Here is a 19,670-nt window from a genome sequence, read left to right as displayed (position 1 = left end):
AAATAATGGAGCAATTCTTCAGGTGGCTATTTTTCGAGGGCAGTTGATATTAATTTTGCTTGTAAGGTAAATAGTGTTAATTCTATTGTTTAAAATTTTAAATAAAAATAATTGGTCTCGAAAATCACGTCGACTTTTGAGAGTATTTTTTAAGTTAATATTACATTGAGGAAACCGGCTTTTTATACAATTGTATAACTTTTCTAAACTGTCTATACGAATTTGGTGATATGGATTCCATACAGTAGATGAGTATTCCAGAATAGGTCGAATCAAAGAGTGAAACAATAATAAATGTGTTTCAGGTTTTTTAAATTCTTTACTTACTCTAAGAATACATCCCAATAAACGATAAGACCTAGAAACAATATCCTCTATGTGTTTATTGAATAGTAATTTAGAGTCAATAGTAATTCCCAAATCTCGTATATCCAAAACTGATAATTATAAATGATAGGGTTTATTTTGCGTGAAAACGTTATAATGTTACATTTCTTTATGTCTAAATATAGAGAGTTAAGCGCACAATAATTACAAAAATTGTCGATGTCTAATTGTAGGACTTTGCAATCGTTAATACTTTTTATAATTTTAAAAATTTTAGTGTCATCTGTACCCCTAGTACGAGTTTCAATACTTCTTGCGTTAATAACGTATCGTCTATTCGAAAACGTTTACGAAGTATTTGAATTCGATAGTATAAGTTTGACATTACTCGTTTGCGTTAAAACCATGATAGCCATCGAGCTACTCGAAAAGGACTACCACACAATTCATATTTCCGTCTCACTTACACGCGCTAAAAAGAGTGAAAGAAAATATTTTGTCATTTTTATTGTATTTGACATTTCTCGCAAAGTATTGTCTAATGTCTTTAAAAATTTAAAGGTTATATTATCGTATTTTACAATGTTTACATTACTATAAGAAATAAAACGGTGAATGCTTTAATTTTTAAGTGTTATAATAGCAGTGAAAAGAGAAGAAATTACACTGAAACATTGTTTGAAAGATTAATTATATTATAAAATTCATCAAGAGGTACGTAAACATAAATTTATTATTACATTAAGTAAATAAAACGATACGTAATAATTGTAAGGACCGTAAGTTTATAATAAAGATTCTAAACGTTTAAAAAATATATAAACAGTGAATATTGTTATTAATATAGAGGAATTTGTGTTAAACTATAACTAACCTACAAATATTGTTAATTGAATTCTCCTTATAATTTTACGTTGATATACTTATACATATTTAGAGCATCTATTAATAAGTAAAATTAGTTTGCGAACACTTTTATTCTGTATTTAAATTATTGTTTTTATTTCCTGTTTATAAAGTTTAATTTAAAATAAAGTGACTTTCATCTCAATTCAAAAAATTTATTGAGTATAATAATAATGTATATATAATTTAATATAAACATATAATATACATACATAATAGTATAATAATGTACCTATAGATGTTTCTAATATAATAATGCATATTTTTTAAATCATTCTCAATTCAATTTAATTTTACAATATCGTAGAAAATAATAGATATTCAATAAAGAGACAAATCCACTTTTCAGTATATTTATTGTTTGAATTAAATCAAAAGGAAATTATATAGAGACGTAGATAACTGTTCAATGCATGGTCACTTGTTTCTTGGATATTGTCTGCACCAAATCATCATTAATAATAGTATAGCTGCTGCTGCTCCAAATAAAGGATTGATTCACTCATAGCCTGAAAAATATATATATTTTTATTAATAATGATTACACTAAAGAATGACAGTTAATTATACTTCGCATGATCCCCATCATACCTTCAAAGCATTCTCAACTGCTACCAATATTGTTAGGAATAATAACAAAAATAAGTTAAGTATTTTTGATGTTTTTGAAAATACTCATTTAAACAATATACATTTTTCAATTATAACTTGTTTTACTATTTTGTTTAAGCGATTTTATGATATTATGATAATTGAATTATACTCTTTTACATTATTATCATTTATTTTCGATGTAATTAAATAATACATTAGCATGCCATTTAGAAATATATGTTATATTTAGACTCACCTTGCGTTTGTATCATATTTGTAAATATATTGAAAATAAGTCAGTATTTATTACTCATTTCTCCTTCACATGTTAACGCTAAAAATATTAATATTTTCTAAGGCAATTCTCAAGAAAATATGTTAGTATAAAATACGGCTAATTAAAGATAAATTTCACCGCAGAATTCAGTTTCGTTGCTTTTTAATGTTCTAAAAGACTACCGTAACAGTTGTAGCTAGTTTTCAAGCATTATATTGCCTCACATGTTTAGTAATTAATTTTCAAAAATAGGTTTCACTGACGCTCACCGAAATAAATTCAGTGAGTTCAAACTCGATAAGAAAGTAACGAAAACGTCAATTTACATGCGTAAATCTGTCAAAAGTATTACTCGTACTACCAAAATGTCGAAAGCCGCGGGTTATTTCGACTTCGAAGTCGATAACGTTAGTAATAAAAACTCGTACTGCCGATTTTAGTTCCTCTGCGTTTACGCTTGGGGCGCTGATAGGATTTGTATGAAAAGAAAACCGAAAGTAAATTACATGAAGTTAACTGTCAAACTCAGTACGAGTTTAAAGGGTACTGCATATAAAAGGATGTTTGAATTCTTGAAATTAGTAATAATATCGTTTATAAAAATATTAAAAAAGAGAGGTCCTAAATGTGAGCTTTGCAGAACACCTGATGTTACTGGTACAAACGATGAACAGAAACCTTTAATCGTTACTGCTTGACTTCTTTAAGTCATCTAAGAAGGCTACCATGTACACCGAATCTTGCTAATTTAGTCAACAATGTTTTATGATTTATTTTATCAAATGCCTTCGACCTGTACCGCTGTAGCTGAAGAAGGTGGGGCTGTAACTATGTCAAACCATCGAGCGAAATTATATAAATTTATACTCCCTAAGTATTGAGGACGTTGAGGATAAATTGATCCCATGATTCGAAATAGATGTCAGTAGAATCTGATTCAAGTTCAATAATCTCTTTTTTAGTTTTTACTCTTCGGTTGCGATATATATTTACATCGAGCCATCGGATTGTGATTGTATCACTAGCTTCTAATGCACCACAGAACATAACAGAGAATCTGTTACTGAATGCTCGGAGACCTACATTAAAAAGCCTACTAGCGAGAGATTTGGTAGAATTTATGTTGTCAAAAGTGTCTACTGCGTGACTTTTTTACTTTTAATTGTATATTTGGTAATATAATAATTGAGTACAGCTGTTTTTTCGCCCACATACTGTAAATCAAATGGAAAACGGCCAATGCCTGCTCGAAATTAGTTTTAAGCGGTCCGTACACGCAGTAATCTAAGGGCTGCATACGGTGTGTTGTAAGTTCTAAGAACTCTTGTTTTGACAGCCCGTAAAACAAAGCATCCATGTGGAAGACGTATTCTAGAAGCTCAGTTTCTTGCTGTGTTGAAAAGACAGTAGTAAACCTACGGAGCTTTATTTCACACGAGCCCGTTTTAAGATGACGTTGCAATGTCGTTCTTGGGATTCTATATTTAGTTGCTACGTTTTTGACAGGTTTTCCTAACTCTTGTACTTCTCGCATAGCCTGTTGCATACTTGAGACTTGCCATGATGCCTGCGAAGTTTTCCGTTTGTATTTGTTAACCATCTGAAAATTAAAAAAATACATAAATTGAAGGTTAATACGTTTGAGCTGATGGGTCACAGCGGGCTTGTGTCTGCTTTGCCCTGCCCGCTTTGCCTTTATCGACATTTAAAAAAATCGGAAGAATTCTAACCTCAAAATTTTGAGACATGATGTTATTGATGCAACCAAAATACTGCCAGATAAACACTTAATAACCAAAATATTTTAATTACAGGATTGTAAAAATCAAAACAAAGAGAACACATGTTACCTACCTTGCAATATTAAAAAAAAAACTCGTGAAAATCATTTCGCTGTCGCAGATTCTACACGCGTGATCGCAGGCGGACCGAGCGACTGAGTCGAGGTGGGAGGGGCGCGGGGAACGCGCTCACGCACCGATAGCACGCCATTATTTGAAATGGCAATACTGTACAGAATACCCGCTTTGAGCACTGTGCCCTCTTTGGGCCCCCTTCCCCTAATTTTGAGATTAAGAGAAATGAGTGGCGTGATTTAAATCTCTTCGAATATTACGTCCAAATCGTTGATACTCCTTCCAGTGATTCTCTTCTGCATCCAACGTTGGTTTGTTCAGAGCATCGTACAAACTTACAGCATTTGCGCGAGGACAAAGAACTGCCAATGCGAAGGATGGTAGTTCATTAGTATCATTTGCAGATCTCAGAATCGGTCAGTTGAGCAATTTCGTTGCGTTTAACTCTCAGAACTCAGATGACTGTTTTGACATGACACAAAGATAATCTTTGAATAATTTTAAATCAGTTTTTTTAGTTAATTTTAAATTTATTCCACTTCTTCACATTAAGGTCATCAGCAGCTTGGCTAGAAATGTCAAACTTCCAATTCTCTTCAATGAATTTTGATAGTGTTTTTAAATTTGCTTGAACTGAGGCTTCTCTTTCACAACTTTGCAATAAAGCTGTACTACAACACTATTTTATTGATGGTCATGTCCATGGCATATGTCGGTGCATCAAATGTTTGTGACGCGTCATTGTACCGAGCTACGGTTTTGGTTGCCTGTACTAAAGTGTCATAGTATTGTGATTTTAATACTTGTTCAAGACTATCAATATTCAGGTTCAGTTTAGTTACTTCCACAAGCAATTTCGGGATTCTATATCTCTCACCTTTCTCAGCCGTGAGATCATGCAAATTATTAATGACTTAGTCAAGTATCATATGATTGTTTGTGCGGAAAACTATTTTTAGTGAAAAAATCCTAGATCAACAGAAAATTCTAAATTCAAATTTGATCTTGATGATACTTACTTAATAAATGATTCATTGTTACAACTGTCGGTTGCGTATATAATAGGTCCTCCTCAAGTTTCCGCTGCTCTTCTCGAATACGACTCCTTTGTTCACGCTCCTCGTCTTGTCTTTTCTACTCTGTCTGGTCCTCCCAACCTCCTCGGCAGCTCGACGAGCGCCTTCTCCAAAATTTCCATTGTTATTGTTTTTCCACATGGTGATTATATGTCCAGAGTAAATATGCTGATTGACTATATAGCTCCTGTCGACAGTGTCGAGGATAAACAGGGTTATTGGTAATTCGACGTATATCCGTTAGGAGGTCATAGGGGTGACAATTTGCAATAATTTTAACTCCCCAAATGCTTAATCCAAAAGTGAACCATTTTTGATTTATCACGTTTTTTAGCTTTTTCAAAATTTGACAAAAATGCAACTTCAAAAATTTTTTTTTAAAAAAAGTATCAAATAAAATCATATTTTTTTTTCAAATATAAAAATGCTAAATTCAAATTTGATCTTGATGATACCTACTTAATAAAGGATTCATTGTTACAACTGTTGGTTGAATATATGATAAATATTATTTTGTTGATGAACAAGGTGCAAAAACACCAGCTACTGTTATTATTTGAAGCTGTTGCAGAAAATACCTCTACATAACCAGAGTGTTCTTTTGACTTTTGTTTTTCCTTCTAATTCCTAAAGTATTTACTTATATGCCAGTATTATTAAGCATACAACATCTAGGTCCTTTTCTCGTTTTGATATTAAAAGCTTGTTTGGCACCCTGCGTCTGATTTCCTTTATTTTATATACATACAACGCAGCTGACTCAGAGTTCTTCACATCTTGGAGAAGCTCTGTCTTTACAGAATCTGCCACCACTTAGACCATTCTAGAGCCATGATCAACGGTTGATATGTTTCTGGTAAACCAGCTCGTAACAGAGTCCCTAACCACTCGTAATCCAACAGAAAACAATAAGCCTGAGCTTATGTGCTGATGTCATAATTTTGTAGTTCTTCTTTATTTTGAATTTTCTAATGTTGTGCTTATCAGTTCACATAGCAGACCAAACCGTCGCTTCCATCCTGTACCATCAGAGATCTTGGCGAGATTATCTCATTGTTGCTTCTTGTACATATACATAACTAGCTTCTGCCCGCGACTTCGTCCGCGTGGAAGTCATAAAACGTAAAATACCCTTTTTCCGTGTTCCCAACAAACATGCTTGCAAACTTCCCTGTGTTAGATGGTAACTGGCTGTTGCAAAAAATATTCTACACATTTATATATGTCGTTGTACTACACATTATTTCTAAGTCTATACATTTTCCTTATAAAAAACATTTATTGTTTTTTTTATTAGGTGTCAATATAAACAGATTGGAGGAACTGACTCGTGAGCAAGCCAATAAAAATTAAGTAAATTTTTATTAGCTATTCATTAAGCAATGATAATGTTTTTGAAATTGGTTATTTATTAATGTTCAAGACAAACCACTGTAGTCAAGAGAATTCATATTTATTTATAGATATTTCTTATAAAATTATGAAGCAATTTTTAATCATTCTTAATTCAAAATTATTTTATAAAACCATGCCTATAATACAAAATAAAAGATACTAAATAGAGAGATAAATCCATTTTTCTTAGTATAATTATTGTTAGAATGAAATAATTAGAAAATTAATTATATGGATTGCAGTTTAATGCATGGCGACATGTTTCTTGGGTGTTTGTTGTCTGGCAGTCTGCACCAAATTATCATTAATAGCTTAGCTGCTCAAAATAAAGGATTGATACACTGATAGCCTGAAAAATAAATTTATTTCATTTCAAAATATTTACACTAAAGATTATTAGTTGATTAATAATACTATGCTTTATCTCCATTATATCTACAACACATTCTCAGCTGCCGCCAATGAACATAATAAAAATAAGTAAAGTATTTATGTTATGTTTTCGAATGCACTCATTTAACCGAAAGGTACAAATAACAAATATATCTTCTGTTGTGAAATTTTGTTCTCTAATTTAAGTAATATAATAATAAAATATTATTAAATTACTTTAATGTCTTTACAATTGTAATTTATATTTAATTTTATTAAATAACGTGTTAGCATGTCATAAAATATATTTTAAATTTACTCACCTTGCGGTTGTATCATATATGTAATCAGGTTATATATATAATAATATTTAAAACAATGTAATCAGTATTATCTTATTTTTATTGAGCATTAATTTCATCTTCACATGTACAAATATTTAATAACTTTGTTCTAAGGCAATGATCAATAATGTTATAACCATTTTAGCTCACTGGCTCCCAGCTAAATAAATCGAGTTACAATTCCAACTCGATAAGAAATATCTCGAATATTTCCAAGATTCAAGAAAACAGAAAATAATGCAATAAATAAAATTATACCCCGTAAACGGAGGAAAATACATTAAATTAACAAAACCAATTTGATTACAAAGAAGTATCTCTTATTAATTTATATACAAAAAGTAATGTTCTCATATACGAATTATATAATAGCCTTCGCAAGTTCTAAACTTGTGGAAACTACCTATCGAAAATAATAATTCGTATATGAGAACTAGCCAAGATAAACATTAGGCTATAATATATTATCCTAATATATCGAAATAAATGAAATTTTATGTACTTATAAATAAATTCACGACTGGCCATCGAACTTGGCACCCATTTAGGTCTCACTTCTTTTGTCGTTGAAGTCAACAACCAAGGTTCATATCATAATATTGAACTTGGCTCTCATTTTACATTTATGTTTTTGATGGGATAATTGTTTCACTGCATCCTTAAAATAAACGCAATATATTTTTTTAATTAAAATTGTAGAAAATGCCATACCGAGGCATTGCCTAGCAACACTGATATATATGGGGGGTCATCAATAACGGGGAGGTAAACAATAAAAAAAAATTGCATTAAATATTGTTATTAAAAACTAATCACAATTTTTTATACATTTATTATTTAGCAGTGAATTTGGTGAAGTAAAAAAGCAATAAATATTTTTTAGTAAAATTTTACGTACCCTTCATGAGAATTCCATAGTGCCCCAGGGCCAGCATGGGGTACCCAATTCGGGGCAGTACGGGGTACACTATTTTAACAGGTACAAAATGAGCGGGTGTAGATTTCTTCTAAATCTGCGTCATGAACTCCTGCACATGCTGTATGGGCCCACTGTCCACATCGCTCGCAGGCCATTTAACGCTCCGAAGACTTTTAATAAGTATGGTTTAATCAAGACAGTAGATGCATAAAGCATCCTCCTTAGCAGTCTCTCTATCAGAGCGAGCTTTTTGGGATTTTTTTTTTGTTTTCTCAATTTTTTTTCAACCGGGGATCATCAGGATTTTACATTTCTTTGTCCGTTTAAGTTGTTCTCTCTCTTGTAATTCATTTTCGTAGGTTGAAGTGAGAACAACGGTCTTCCCTCTACAATAGTTTTTTCTCGCTTTGTTCGTTTGTTCGACTGCGGGGATAGGGAGAATATCTTTGGAAGAAGTGTTTTCAAAGGAAGTTGTGAAATAACGACAAACTGTTCGAATCGGAGATCGGGAAACGCTGTTTTCTTCTGGCGTAGGTAGTCAAGGCTGAGGTTCTGAGGTAGTTGACTGTATGAAATCTGTCGATATCGCAAGTAAACTAAGTTCAAGAGGTTGCTGAATTTCAGCAGTTGAAGGAGCTGTTTCAGGTCTGTCACTCCTCAGCGGAATGAGGAGCTCGATCCAATAACTCCTACTTGATTCTCTGTCGAGGAAATATTAGCATGGGAGGCATATAAGTTCCGGCTGCATTGAAACAAATCTCGACGGTAATCGTCTGCCCTCGTTCTGCTGAAGAAAGGAAAGAAGTAGGCACCTACTTCTTTTCTTCCTTTTTCAGCAATGATTTTGCTCTTTGTTTTGGAAACGCATGATATTCCAGTTCGCAATTATATATTCTAGCTGACGTTAAATTATATTTGCCATGCACTTCCCTAAGCAAAGAATAAAATTTATTCACGACCACTTTGTTGAAACCATTGCTCGCGCTGCCGATGTGGTTTCTGGTTTACGAATAGATAAATCCGGGTGCCGTTGCATGGATCCTTTTAACCAATCTACCCCAGCAATCTTTTTATTACGGTTAAAATTGTGAGCCGGGTACTGTAATACTACGAATGGATATTGGAAAAATATTTGCCTTCCAAAATAATACAACATTTGTTAATGAATTATTTTTATATTCATGATCGTAGTTAACTACAATAACATCCACTGTTTTTGAAAGTTCGAAGTCGTGGTGAGCTACACAAAAGTAACCTTTCTTCAGTTTGGTAACATACATTTGCAATTGCATCTGAGCTTGGTACTTTTTTTGTTATGTTGCCAATATGAAGGTAATGAGTTTTGGTCTCTTCGCTTGTCGGACACTTCACTTCAATTACGGCATCCTTACAAATTCCATTTGAAGATGCCGCGATCATGGGGTACTCAGATGACAGGAACAGGCCACAGGGCTTTAGTCTCTTTTTCAGCAAATTTTCAACTTTTTTATTGACTGAAGATTCTAGTTTTCGGCCTCTTTACATGGCAGGTGTCTGGGGTTTTTGCTCCCATGATCGCTGCGACTAATGAGCCATCTGATGTTCGGCAGCGACTTACATCGAAAGTTAGAGAGATGGTATGATGCGAGCATATCGAAGCTCATGCCACAGTGGACTGTTATTCTGTTTTTTTTTTTTTGTTGCAGTTTCTATTTCGATCGATACATTGTCATTAAGATACTCTTTAAATGATCCTAAAATGCTGCCAATGTCATTATCTAAATCATCACTTGTTTGTACAAGAGAATGATGTAAAGAAAACTGTCTGACATTACTGTGCTTGAAGTCTAAAATACCAACATATTTTATGAGTTCACAGTTTGTAATTTTCCTCTTTTTTGCCTCTTGTACAAACTCTTTCAAGAGTCTAGTATTAGTCTCATATTTTGGAGCTTGCTTGCACATCTGTTCCACAGTCACATATTTTAAGCTCGTACCTACTCTGGAGAGCCTCGCTTTCATCCCGAAACATTCCACCCCAGTGCAAAAAGATTCCTCTGTGCGACGATGGGTCGACATGAGAAATACCACTGCATGTTTACAGCCACCAGCTGAAGCTGCACAGCCCAAGCATTTAGAGCTAACAATTTCCCTTTTAGTCTCGTCTATCACCATCATAACATCGTAGGAGCTGCTGCTCACCTTGTGCTCAGGACAAATCCTACACTTTATTGTGAAAAGATTTGACTCGCGGCGCAATTGGACATATCCAATGGCACCGTCCTCATACGATTCCCTTGCAGACCCGCAAAAGTAAATAAATTATCGTTTATGTTCATGAAACTCACCCGAACTAACATGCATAATTTATAACCTATAAAAGTTCTTGCTTGCTTTAGTTCATTATTTCACTTGATATAGTTTAAGTAACCGTAAACTATTATTATACTTACTTTGTTGTGTTCACATTTTTAGCTCAGAAGCATAAACACAAAAAATAATAAAACACAAATAAGCACGTGCTAGCAAACGAGGTTTACGAGTAACTGTCGTCATCCTAAGTCCAACCAATCAGGAGCGTTTTCTGTCACGGGACAAACGCATAAAAAATCATTTTTATTTACAGATTTTTAATTATATTTAGTATTTATGTTGTTGTAAATTAAGTATTATTTTCGACTTGTTAATAAAAAGCCATTTATAGAATCATAATATGTACTGTTGGCAGTAATTAACACTTTATTTTTCGCACTGTCAAATAGCCTACTGTATTACAAACTAATATATGAAGCAAAGTAAAAAAATACCCGAAAATTTACAGCAACCCAGCATGTATTTAATCGCTACATCATCATCCTTTGGTCGTATTAGGACCGGAAATACTACATTTTAAATCATTTTGTAAAAATGGTAACATAATTTTAGGACTTTTGCATTAAATGTCTATAGTTGTGTGTCCTTATTTAAAATGAAATAAAAAGTCACTTACGGTAAGACAATGAGTTTATTACACACGAAAGTTCACAAGCTTAGGCACAAGCACAGTTGTATAGGCTGGTTTCACTTGGTCTATGGTTACTTTGATGGATTTTCCCCTGATTAGTAATGTCAATGTCTTCTGGTCTCTTTTCAGTACTTGATAACGTCCGCTGTAAGCTGGCTGTAATGAGCTACGTTTTGCGTCATCACGTCGGTAGATATGGCATGTAGTTAAGTCTTTGAAGATAAAAGTTGACTTGTATCCATGTCTAGATGCTGGTTGCGGTCTTAAATGTTGCGCAAATAAGAGTAAGCAGGCGATGAAGTCAGTTACATCATTTGTTGGACTGACAGTAGGTGATGTCCTCTTTCGCTCCGTTTGGTTTGCTGTTTTCACTCTCTGGCTGTTTATCTTTCCTTCCCTTGAAGGAGGTAAGTTGACGGCGACAGGTGGGGTTTCCTTTGTTTCTATTCTATGAGCTCTCTCTAGCCAATTAGAGACGCGCTGTGACGTCTCCCCGTCGGATTCTATGCTGTCGTCATCGCTATCTTTTTCCAGCTCTATTGTAGCGAGGCGGGCAGCTGCGAGTTTAACTTGAAGATTTATTATTAATACTTCTTTAGCTTGGGCGATTCTAACCGCCTCTTCTCTCCTTCTATTTGAGAGTATGCTCTTTGTTTTCTTTTTGGTGCCGCGAGGTCTGTAGACGCAGTCCGTATCGGTACGTTGTATTTCTTCGTTTAAATCCGACTCGAAGGACCAAAATGTTGGAGATTCACAACTGTCAAACTATTAGCGTGTATCCGAATGAGTTTGCTGCAGTTGACGAAGAAATATTAAAACAAAATACTAAACTGCACTAATTAAAACATTGCTATCTAGCTGAGGTAAACGGGAGACTTGTTCTTCGCAGTAGTGCACTGTGCCGCTTGTCGCTTGAGTGATGTCAGTGCTAATGTGCTATTGATAATGATTTTCTATATATATATTTTTTTATGTATGATGAATTGCTGTTGGCCCAACTGGCTTTTACAGCGTCATCGGACATTCGGGCGAAAATTAATGTCCTCAGCCCTGAGGTTGAGAGCGGGGCTCGAATTTAAAGTTCGTCCTGAGGGAGTCTCCTATGAGATCGCATTTCGGCCCAGAACGAAGTCGGTGGAGTATGAGGTAATACCTGGCGGCCGGGTTTATATACCCTTTTTACAGAGCACGTGTGCGCAAACGCGCGCAAGACCCCGACCCCTCTCTATGAATCTCTTTATTGTTTCGACCAATAGCGTGTGACCAATGGCTGTCTCTTCCACACACAATTTTTACAATAATAACTTCCTACGACTATTTACTCGTACATAAACTTTTGGCTAAGCCCTCTTTAACAATTCGTAAACTTATTAACTATTACTATAATTTTACTCAATGACTAACAAATTACTATATAAACTACTATATGTTCTTTTTATTCTATTTACTATTATCTATTACATTCTATTAATTTTATATAATATCGACGGCTGTTTGATAAAGATAGCCTCGAACATGTGCAATTTCAGGACTGTTCTCTGTATATAATTTACTAGCCGTACCCGCCCGCTTCGCTGGGCGTTCCGCAAAGTGGTATAATTATGTAATATAGCTGTTGCCCGCGACTCCGTCCGCGTGGACTTTAGTTTACAGAGCGCAGTGGTTCCCGTTTCCGTGGGAATGCCGGGTGAAAAATAGTCTACATTACTGCAAAGTTTCCTCAAAATGAATCCAGTAGTTTTTGCGTGGGTAACAAACATTTAAACATCTTCACAAACATTCGCGTTTATAATTTTAGTTTTATTTAAGATTATAGAGATACATAAGGTCTATTGCAATGCTAATTTTACCGGGTTTAAAGGTTTAGCAAAGGAAAGGAACATCTAAATACAGCCTTTTAAATATTTTGCGTCGGTTGGTGTTTTTGGTATGCTTAGGATGTTATAAAAAATAAGGGTTAAAGTGTTAAGCTTGATAAAATATGAGCACATTTAAGTAAGTACGTTTTTATAAACAACGTTTTTTGTTTTGCTATCTTTTGCCAAAACATAAAGATTTTCTGGATTTGATACACGTGAGCATGCCACATAGAGTTTCCCATGAGAAAAACATCTTTTTTCTAAATGAACTCCTGCAACTTTAAGCGTCTGACCTTGGGCTTTGTTAATTGTTAAGCAAATGCTGCTTTCAGAGGGAACTGTACTCTTTTAAATTGAAATGGCAAATCTGTCGGAATGATCGGAATACGGGGAATCAAGACATTTTGTCCTTTTGCAATTCCAGTCATGATTGTAGCTTGTATAATGTTGCGCCCCAGATGTGTTATTTGTAGCCGAGTACCATTACATAGCCTTGGAGCGTCAAGATTCCTCATTAATAGGACTGGAACACCAACTTTTAGCATTAACTTATGGGATGGTACTCCTGATAATTCTAAGGAGTTGAGAAATTCTATAGGGTATGATGTAACTTGTTCAGTGTCCATAATATTGTCCACTGAGAGGTATTCGACAACATTTCCCTGAACGTTTAACATGATTTGTTCATTTATTTTATTAACTATTTCATTAGTCGGCGCCAAAATTGCCCTTTCACATAGCCATTCTACGTTGGCCATATTTGTCAGAAGGTCCGGATAGACATTATTTAACAGGTCAGTTGAGCTATCGACAATTTGACAGAACTCACGACTCAGTGTAATCATGTCGTTACTGTCAGTTGGCATACGATCTTCTCCGATTTTTAGAAGAGTAGCTGCATAATGCCCGGCTTGAGAATCTTGGTGAAGTTGTACTCGCATATTCGTGGTGAGACAATACTTTTTCACGTGAACCCATAATGCAGATGTTTTCAAACAGGCATTTATTTCATCTGCCGGCGTACCCCTAGTAATCACCGGAAGGGTCTGTCTAAAGTCACCGGCTAAAAGTACCACCATCCCTCCCATGATATCCTGGCTGCCTTTGATATCCCTCACTGTGCGATCTAGTGCTTCAATGGCCCTTTTGTGGGACATCGTACATTCATCCCAAACCAACAACTTACACTGCTGTAACATTCTTCCGCGCTCACTGCTTTTACTAATGTTGCATACCGGCATTTCCTCATGAGCTAAGTTCAATGGTAACTTTAGAACTGAGTGCGCTGTTCGTCCCCCGCTAAGTAGTGTAGCAGCGATTCCAGAAGAAGCAACTGCAACAGCAACTCCTTTATCTTTCCGGATTTGAGCTAATAATAAATTTAAAATATAGGTTTTGCCTGTACCTCCTGGAGCATCCAAAAAGAACAAACCACCTCGGCTACTGGAAACTTTTTCAATTATTGTGTCAAAAATTATTTTTTGCTCAGAATTTAAAAGTGGAAGGGCTTCTGCTATTTGTTGCATTAATAAATCGGTATCGTAATCTAGTTCTCGCATTAAATCGCTACTAACTTCCCCAATTCTGTGTGGTCTGCTCATGCCAAAATCAGATAAATCTTTTCCAGTAATTGTCATCACTTGATCTTCAACTTTTGTTAAGGCGTCATTGTAAATTAAATCATTGTATGAAGCATTTTGATCATGTTCTTGCAGTCTGTGTAAAATATCATCTGCCATATCATTTTTATATTTTTCCCACAATTCTTGAGGATTTGAAAGTGCACATGTCGCTATTAATATAGCAAAAAGCTCTCTCACCTTGGGCGCAGATTTGCATTGTACAGCCTCTTCTAAAGTTATATCCCAATGATTGTCATTTTCCAATAGTCCTCTTTCCTCACATGCCTCTCGAAAATTCGAAAGTTCTCGATTATTGAGCATTTTAAGATCTTTGAAGGAGGTAGGCCCACGCACATGGTGTAAAAGCATTCTTAAACAAAAACATTCCATATTACTAACATGGACAGTGTATACTCGACCTAACGCATCTCCAGACTTGACACCAGGCCAATTTAGAACAGGTACCCCCTGAATTCGTCGTTTCCATTCTCTTCTTGCAGTGTTCCAAGTATAATATCTTGGTACCTCAACGTAGAGAAGAGTTCGTGCAAATTCGTCTTTGGAACAGAGGTCAAAAAAAGCAGTAAGTGTCGTTTTCGGAGGTGAAGATAATCTTTCTTGAAAATTATTTTCAGTAAAGTAGACACGTTCACCATTTTCTAGGTGCACGTTGAGGTGTGTGACGGTTGGGTGCCTCTCGTGTAATGGAAATCCTAAGAGCCGCCACACAGATTCGTTGCTACTGATATAACGCCCAGACTGAAATGTACGTACTTCGTCGATCGGATTAGCGGCCTCCGTATTCCTGAAATTAAAAATAGCTTGGTCGCTACCTTTATTAATATACTTGCATATATATTTAATAGCGCGGACTGAACTGCAAGCTTCGACATTTATGTGAGCGTTAAACATTTTTGACAATATAGGGGTATAAGGAACCACCCAACCGTTATCTACAGTAACATAACTACCATTTCTGAGTTTTATAGATGCTGTGAGACCTCCGTCTGCTGGCGCCCTTCTACGATACAGTGGATATCCGTTATCATTGTGGACAGTTTCTTTAATAAGCTTGCGAGGATATTTTTTTGTACATCTGCCTTCCTTCATGCAAGAGCATTGGGGATTTTCAGGTCCGCAAGGACCATGGATCATATTTGTAACAATTATATCATGCAGTGATTGGTCATTATTGGGGTCCGGTATTTCAGCGTTGATTATATTATCTATTTGACCAGGCCTCAACTTCTCTTTTAACCACAATAAAATATGCACGTGTGGTAGTCCGCGTTTTTGCCATTCTATCGAGTACATAAAACATAATACTTCACCGAATATTTTTCCTTTGTTAATTACAGTCATTAGCTTTTTAACTTTTAGTCTAAAAACTCTCGCAACTATATCATGTCTGTCTATCGCACTTTGTCCCGGCAGCAACTCATCAGCTATTTCAGGCCATTTGGGATTACAGGTGAAAGTGATAAATAAATCAGGGCGACCATACGTACGTACATAAGCAAAAGCATCTTGAGTGTATTCGTGCAAGTACCTGGGGCTATTTACAAATGAAGACGGTAAAATAACCATTTTACCTAAATTATTAGGATTAACATTACCGTCTTTTGCCACAGCATCTTGAAGATGAATGTAGTTCTCCGCTCTTAATTTGGTTTGATTTAATGATATGTAACGTAATCTTTCGCTTTCAACTTTTACGTACATGTCAACATAAAACTGATTAGCCAGTTGTCTGCATCGTGATACTATATTGAAATCATTTTCTCGAATCATGATACGATACGCATAAAAATCCATGCAAGATATTTTTTTATTGGGTAAGGGCAAGCCTGTCACAGGACTGACTTGAGGTATTTGAAAGTAATACCCCTTCTGCCCCTTGCTGAATATAAGCGGATATTGCAGCGCGTCGTAAAATTTGTGTGTGTCGGGTACTCTGGTTAATGTATCATTGCGGGTGTGTAAAATAATATCACGGGAAGCAAACTGTTCGCCAGATATTACGGCTGCGACTTCATTGATTAAGGGTGCATTATACCGTCTTTCATGTTCTCCACTCGGTGTACGGTCAGGGTGCATGACCAACTTGTATTCTTCTCCCGGCATTCTTTCCAACGCAGTTTTGAAAGTATTAATGAGGCTGTTATGCTCATGCAACATTCTTTGAATTTTTAAAACGATATCTCTTTCAAGTCCTTGAATAGTTTGACACCTACGATCAACTTCGCTGTTTTCGTCTCCCATGAAGTAAATTTGCAAAAATTTTGGCTGTTCGTTTGTTGGCAGCAAAGAACCAATCCTATGATAGATCTGTCCTTGGATTGTAAACGTAGTGGAAAATCCGGGCATAACAACTTCGTTATCTACTCCAAATGACGTCATTTGAAAACAGCAATTGTATTTCCTTATTTTGTTTAAAAAAGAGCGTGATTCGTTACTGTCGTACAAAAGTAAAGATTTTAGAGGTTCCTCTGGCTCACCAAGGGATGGAAGTGATATTTTGCCACCAGAACAACACATACCGGGAGTTTCCTCTTTCCATTTCAATGCTTCGCAGTATGTACACTTTTTATCCATCCGTCCTATAAGAATTAATCGATGATTAATATAATCGATCGAAGGGTCATAATCAAAAGCAGCCTCATGAAATGAATCCCATGTATTGTGTGTAAATGCTCTTCTCCTTTGCGACAGCCTTTCAGCATTTATAAGACGTCGTCTTTGCGATTCTTCTTGGGACTCTACAGCAAATAATGATGCATGACGATCAGCATCTAAAACCCTTCGTACCTGTGTTTGTTCTAATGTTTCAGCAGCCCTTTGAGACCTACTATAAAGACCTACTTAACATTTAATAACAACAATCAAAAAACCAAAACCAAGAAATTATAGTATCCAAATGTACCAACAAATACAAAGCTCTGAAACCCCCCCCCCCCCCAATACCTCCCTTAACAGCAAAATACCCAATAACTGCGGTGCTCATATTTCATTGTTTTAAATTCATACTTATATTATAAACGCGAAAGTATCAATTTCAAAGCTTCGAAAAACGTTTGACCCCCCAACCCCCATTGCCCCTCTATAAAAGAAAAATACACAAAAACCGATGAGCACATATTTCTTTATTTTCAATAAACAATATTTAAGCCAAATTTCAAAGCCGTAGTCCATTCCAAAAAAAAGTTTCATACGAACTTTGACCCCCCAATACCCCCCCTTATAACCCTTTTTTCCAGTTAAAAAGTAGCCTATGTCCTTTCTCAGGCTTTAGACTATCTGTGTACCAAATTTCATTACAATTGGTTCAGTAGTTTTGCCGTGAAAGCGGGACAGACAGACAGACAGACAGAGATACTTTTGCATTTATAATATTAGTAAGGATTATTTAGACTTGCAGAACATATAAATTTGCCATGTGAACCATGAATATCACATTATCTTTGAGTAAATGTTAGGTACTTAGTAACCACTGTTAACAATAGTACTCACTGAGAGTAGATTGACAGCTAGGTCGAGAACATAGAAAACATTTTGTAACTAAAAGTTGAACGCTGTGCTAATTTGACATCAGTGTGCCCAATTCCTCCAACTGAAAGCGGCTCTTTATTAGCTACTGCTATTTTCTTCACCGGTGGCTCTGTGACATTTTACATCTACTGTCTTTTGCCAGTCAAGTACGAGGATGCATTTATGCCATTCTTTACCCGCAGTCTTTGTTTCTCGATTAAATCTGTGTGAAATATTATTCTTTTCGGCAACTTCATAAGTAAGCGTCCTTACGTTCTTCGTGGTCATGGCTAAAAACATTGCATCTAAATTCCAGTCTCGTGAACAAGACATTTCCATTTGCATATACCAAAAAAATGCTATTAAAGTCGTCAAATAATCGAAGAAACCTTTTTCGTCCTCGGTTGAGAAGGTATTAGGGTAAAGTTGCCTATATTGTACCAGTGACAGGAGGGAAGGAAGAACAAATATTACACTAATTTTACTAGTCTGTTCGGCACTATAGTATATTCTGATGGCACTACGTGTATGATTTACATAATTTTATCAAAATATTATACAATGTAATAGTAAAAATACCACTATATATATATATATATATATATATATATATATATATATATATATATATATATATATATATATGTGCTTAATTTGTGTTTATAATTCATCAGTGCTCGGCGGTGAAGGAAAACATCGTGAGGAAACCTGTCTAATTTCATCGAAATCCTGCCACATGTGCATTCCACCAACCCGCATTGGAACAGCGTGGTGGAATATGTTTCAAACCCTCTCCTTAATGGAAGAGGAGGCCTTATCTCAGCAGTGGGAAATGTACAGGCTGTTACTTTACTTTACTTTAGTAAAAATGTGGATGCATCGTAATTTTTCTTGACATTTCGCAGAAAATATACGCTCACAGGGCTCAGATGTCGCTATGACGGAAACCCACTTTACCACATACGCATAAGCGTGAGGGTACGTAAGGGTATATTTGAAGACGTTAATGCCATGTTCTTGCCACAGAAATGGATTTTCCATTCGATTTAAATACTCTTCATTGCGGTGTTTATGCAGTTCACGTATGCCAGCAACAAGTTGGGTATCGGGCTGAGCAATTTACCTCGTTTTTTCATCGATTTTTTTTTATAAATACTGATGGATCACTACATGTAGGAATAGCCTCTGGGATATCTTGCTTGTTTCGTTGAGATAATGGTACTCGGTCGATTTTATTTCTAAGTGTCACAATTTTACAAACTCTTTGGTTTTTAAATCCTCTCGTCTTGAATCGGCGGTCCAAAAACATACAATCAGCGTCCAACATATTATACTCTATATCTTTAAAACGATCGTCCATGCCTTACCTTAACAATGATTGCACGGCAAATATTTGAGTTTTTTCTTATTTCTTCCATTACGTAATTGTAAACTTTTGACATTAAATTTTCAGACAGTGTTTTGCTTGAAGGTATTTCGTAGCCTGGGCATTGAGATACTAATTCAATGAGTTTGCAAAATTCTATTTCTCCTACAATTCTTAGCGCGTGGTGCCCTCTTGTTACCTTCTTAACTAGTTTTTTGTCAATTTGCTCAACCTTTGGCATGCAAG

The 19,670-nt window shown here is 35.4% G+C and overlaps 1 protein-coding gene across 1 annotated transcript; it reads right to left on the bottom strand.

The window, feature by feature from the left end:
* Positions 1–11,052: 11,052 nt before the first annotated feature.
* On the bottom strand, positions 11,053–16,930 carry LOC124541390. Its single transcript, XM_047119245.1, has 2 exons — positions 13,472–16,930; positions 11,053–11,814 (listed from the first exon to the last, which is right to left on the bottom strand). The coding sequence occupies exons 1-2, from the start codon at positions 16,928–16,930 to the stop codon at positions 11,053–11,055; spliced, it is 4,221 nt and encodes a 1,406-aa protein (XP_046975201.1).
* Between the last annotated feature and the right edge of the window lie 2,740 nt (positions 16,931–19,670).

Source organism: Vanessa cardui, chromosome 28 (assembly GCF_905220365.1).
Source record: "Vanessa cardui chromosome 28, ilVanCard2.1, whole genome shotgun sequence".
Lineage (NCBI taxonomy): Eukaryota > Metazoa > Arthropoda > Insecta > Lepidoptera > Nymphalidae > Vanessa > Vanessa cardui.
This window is presented reverse-complemented; position numbering and strand designations above follow the sequence as displayed.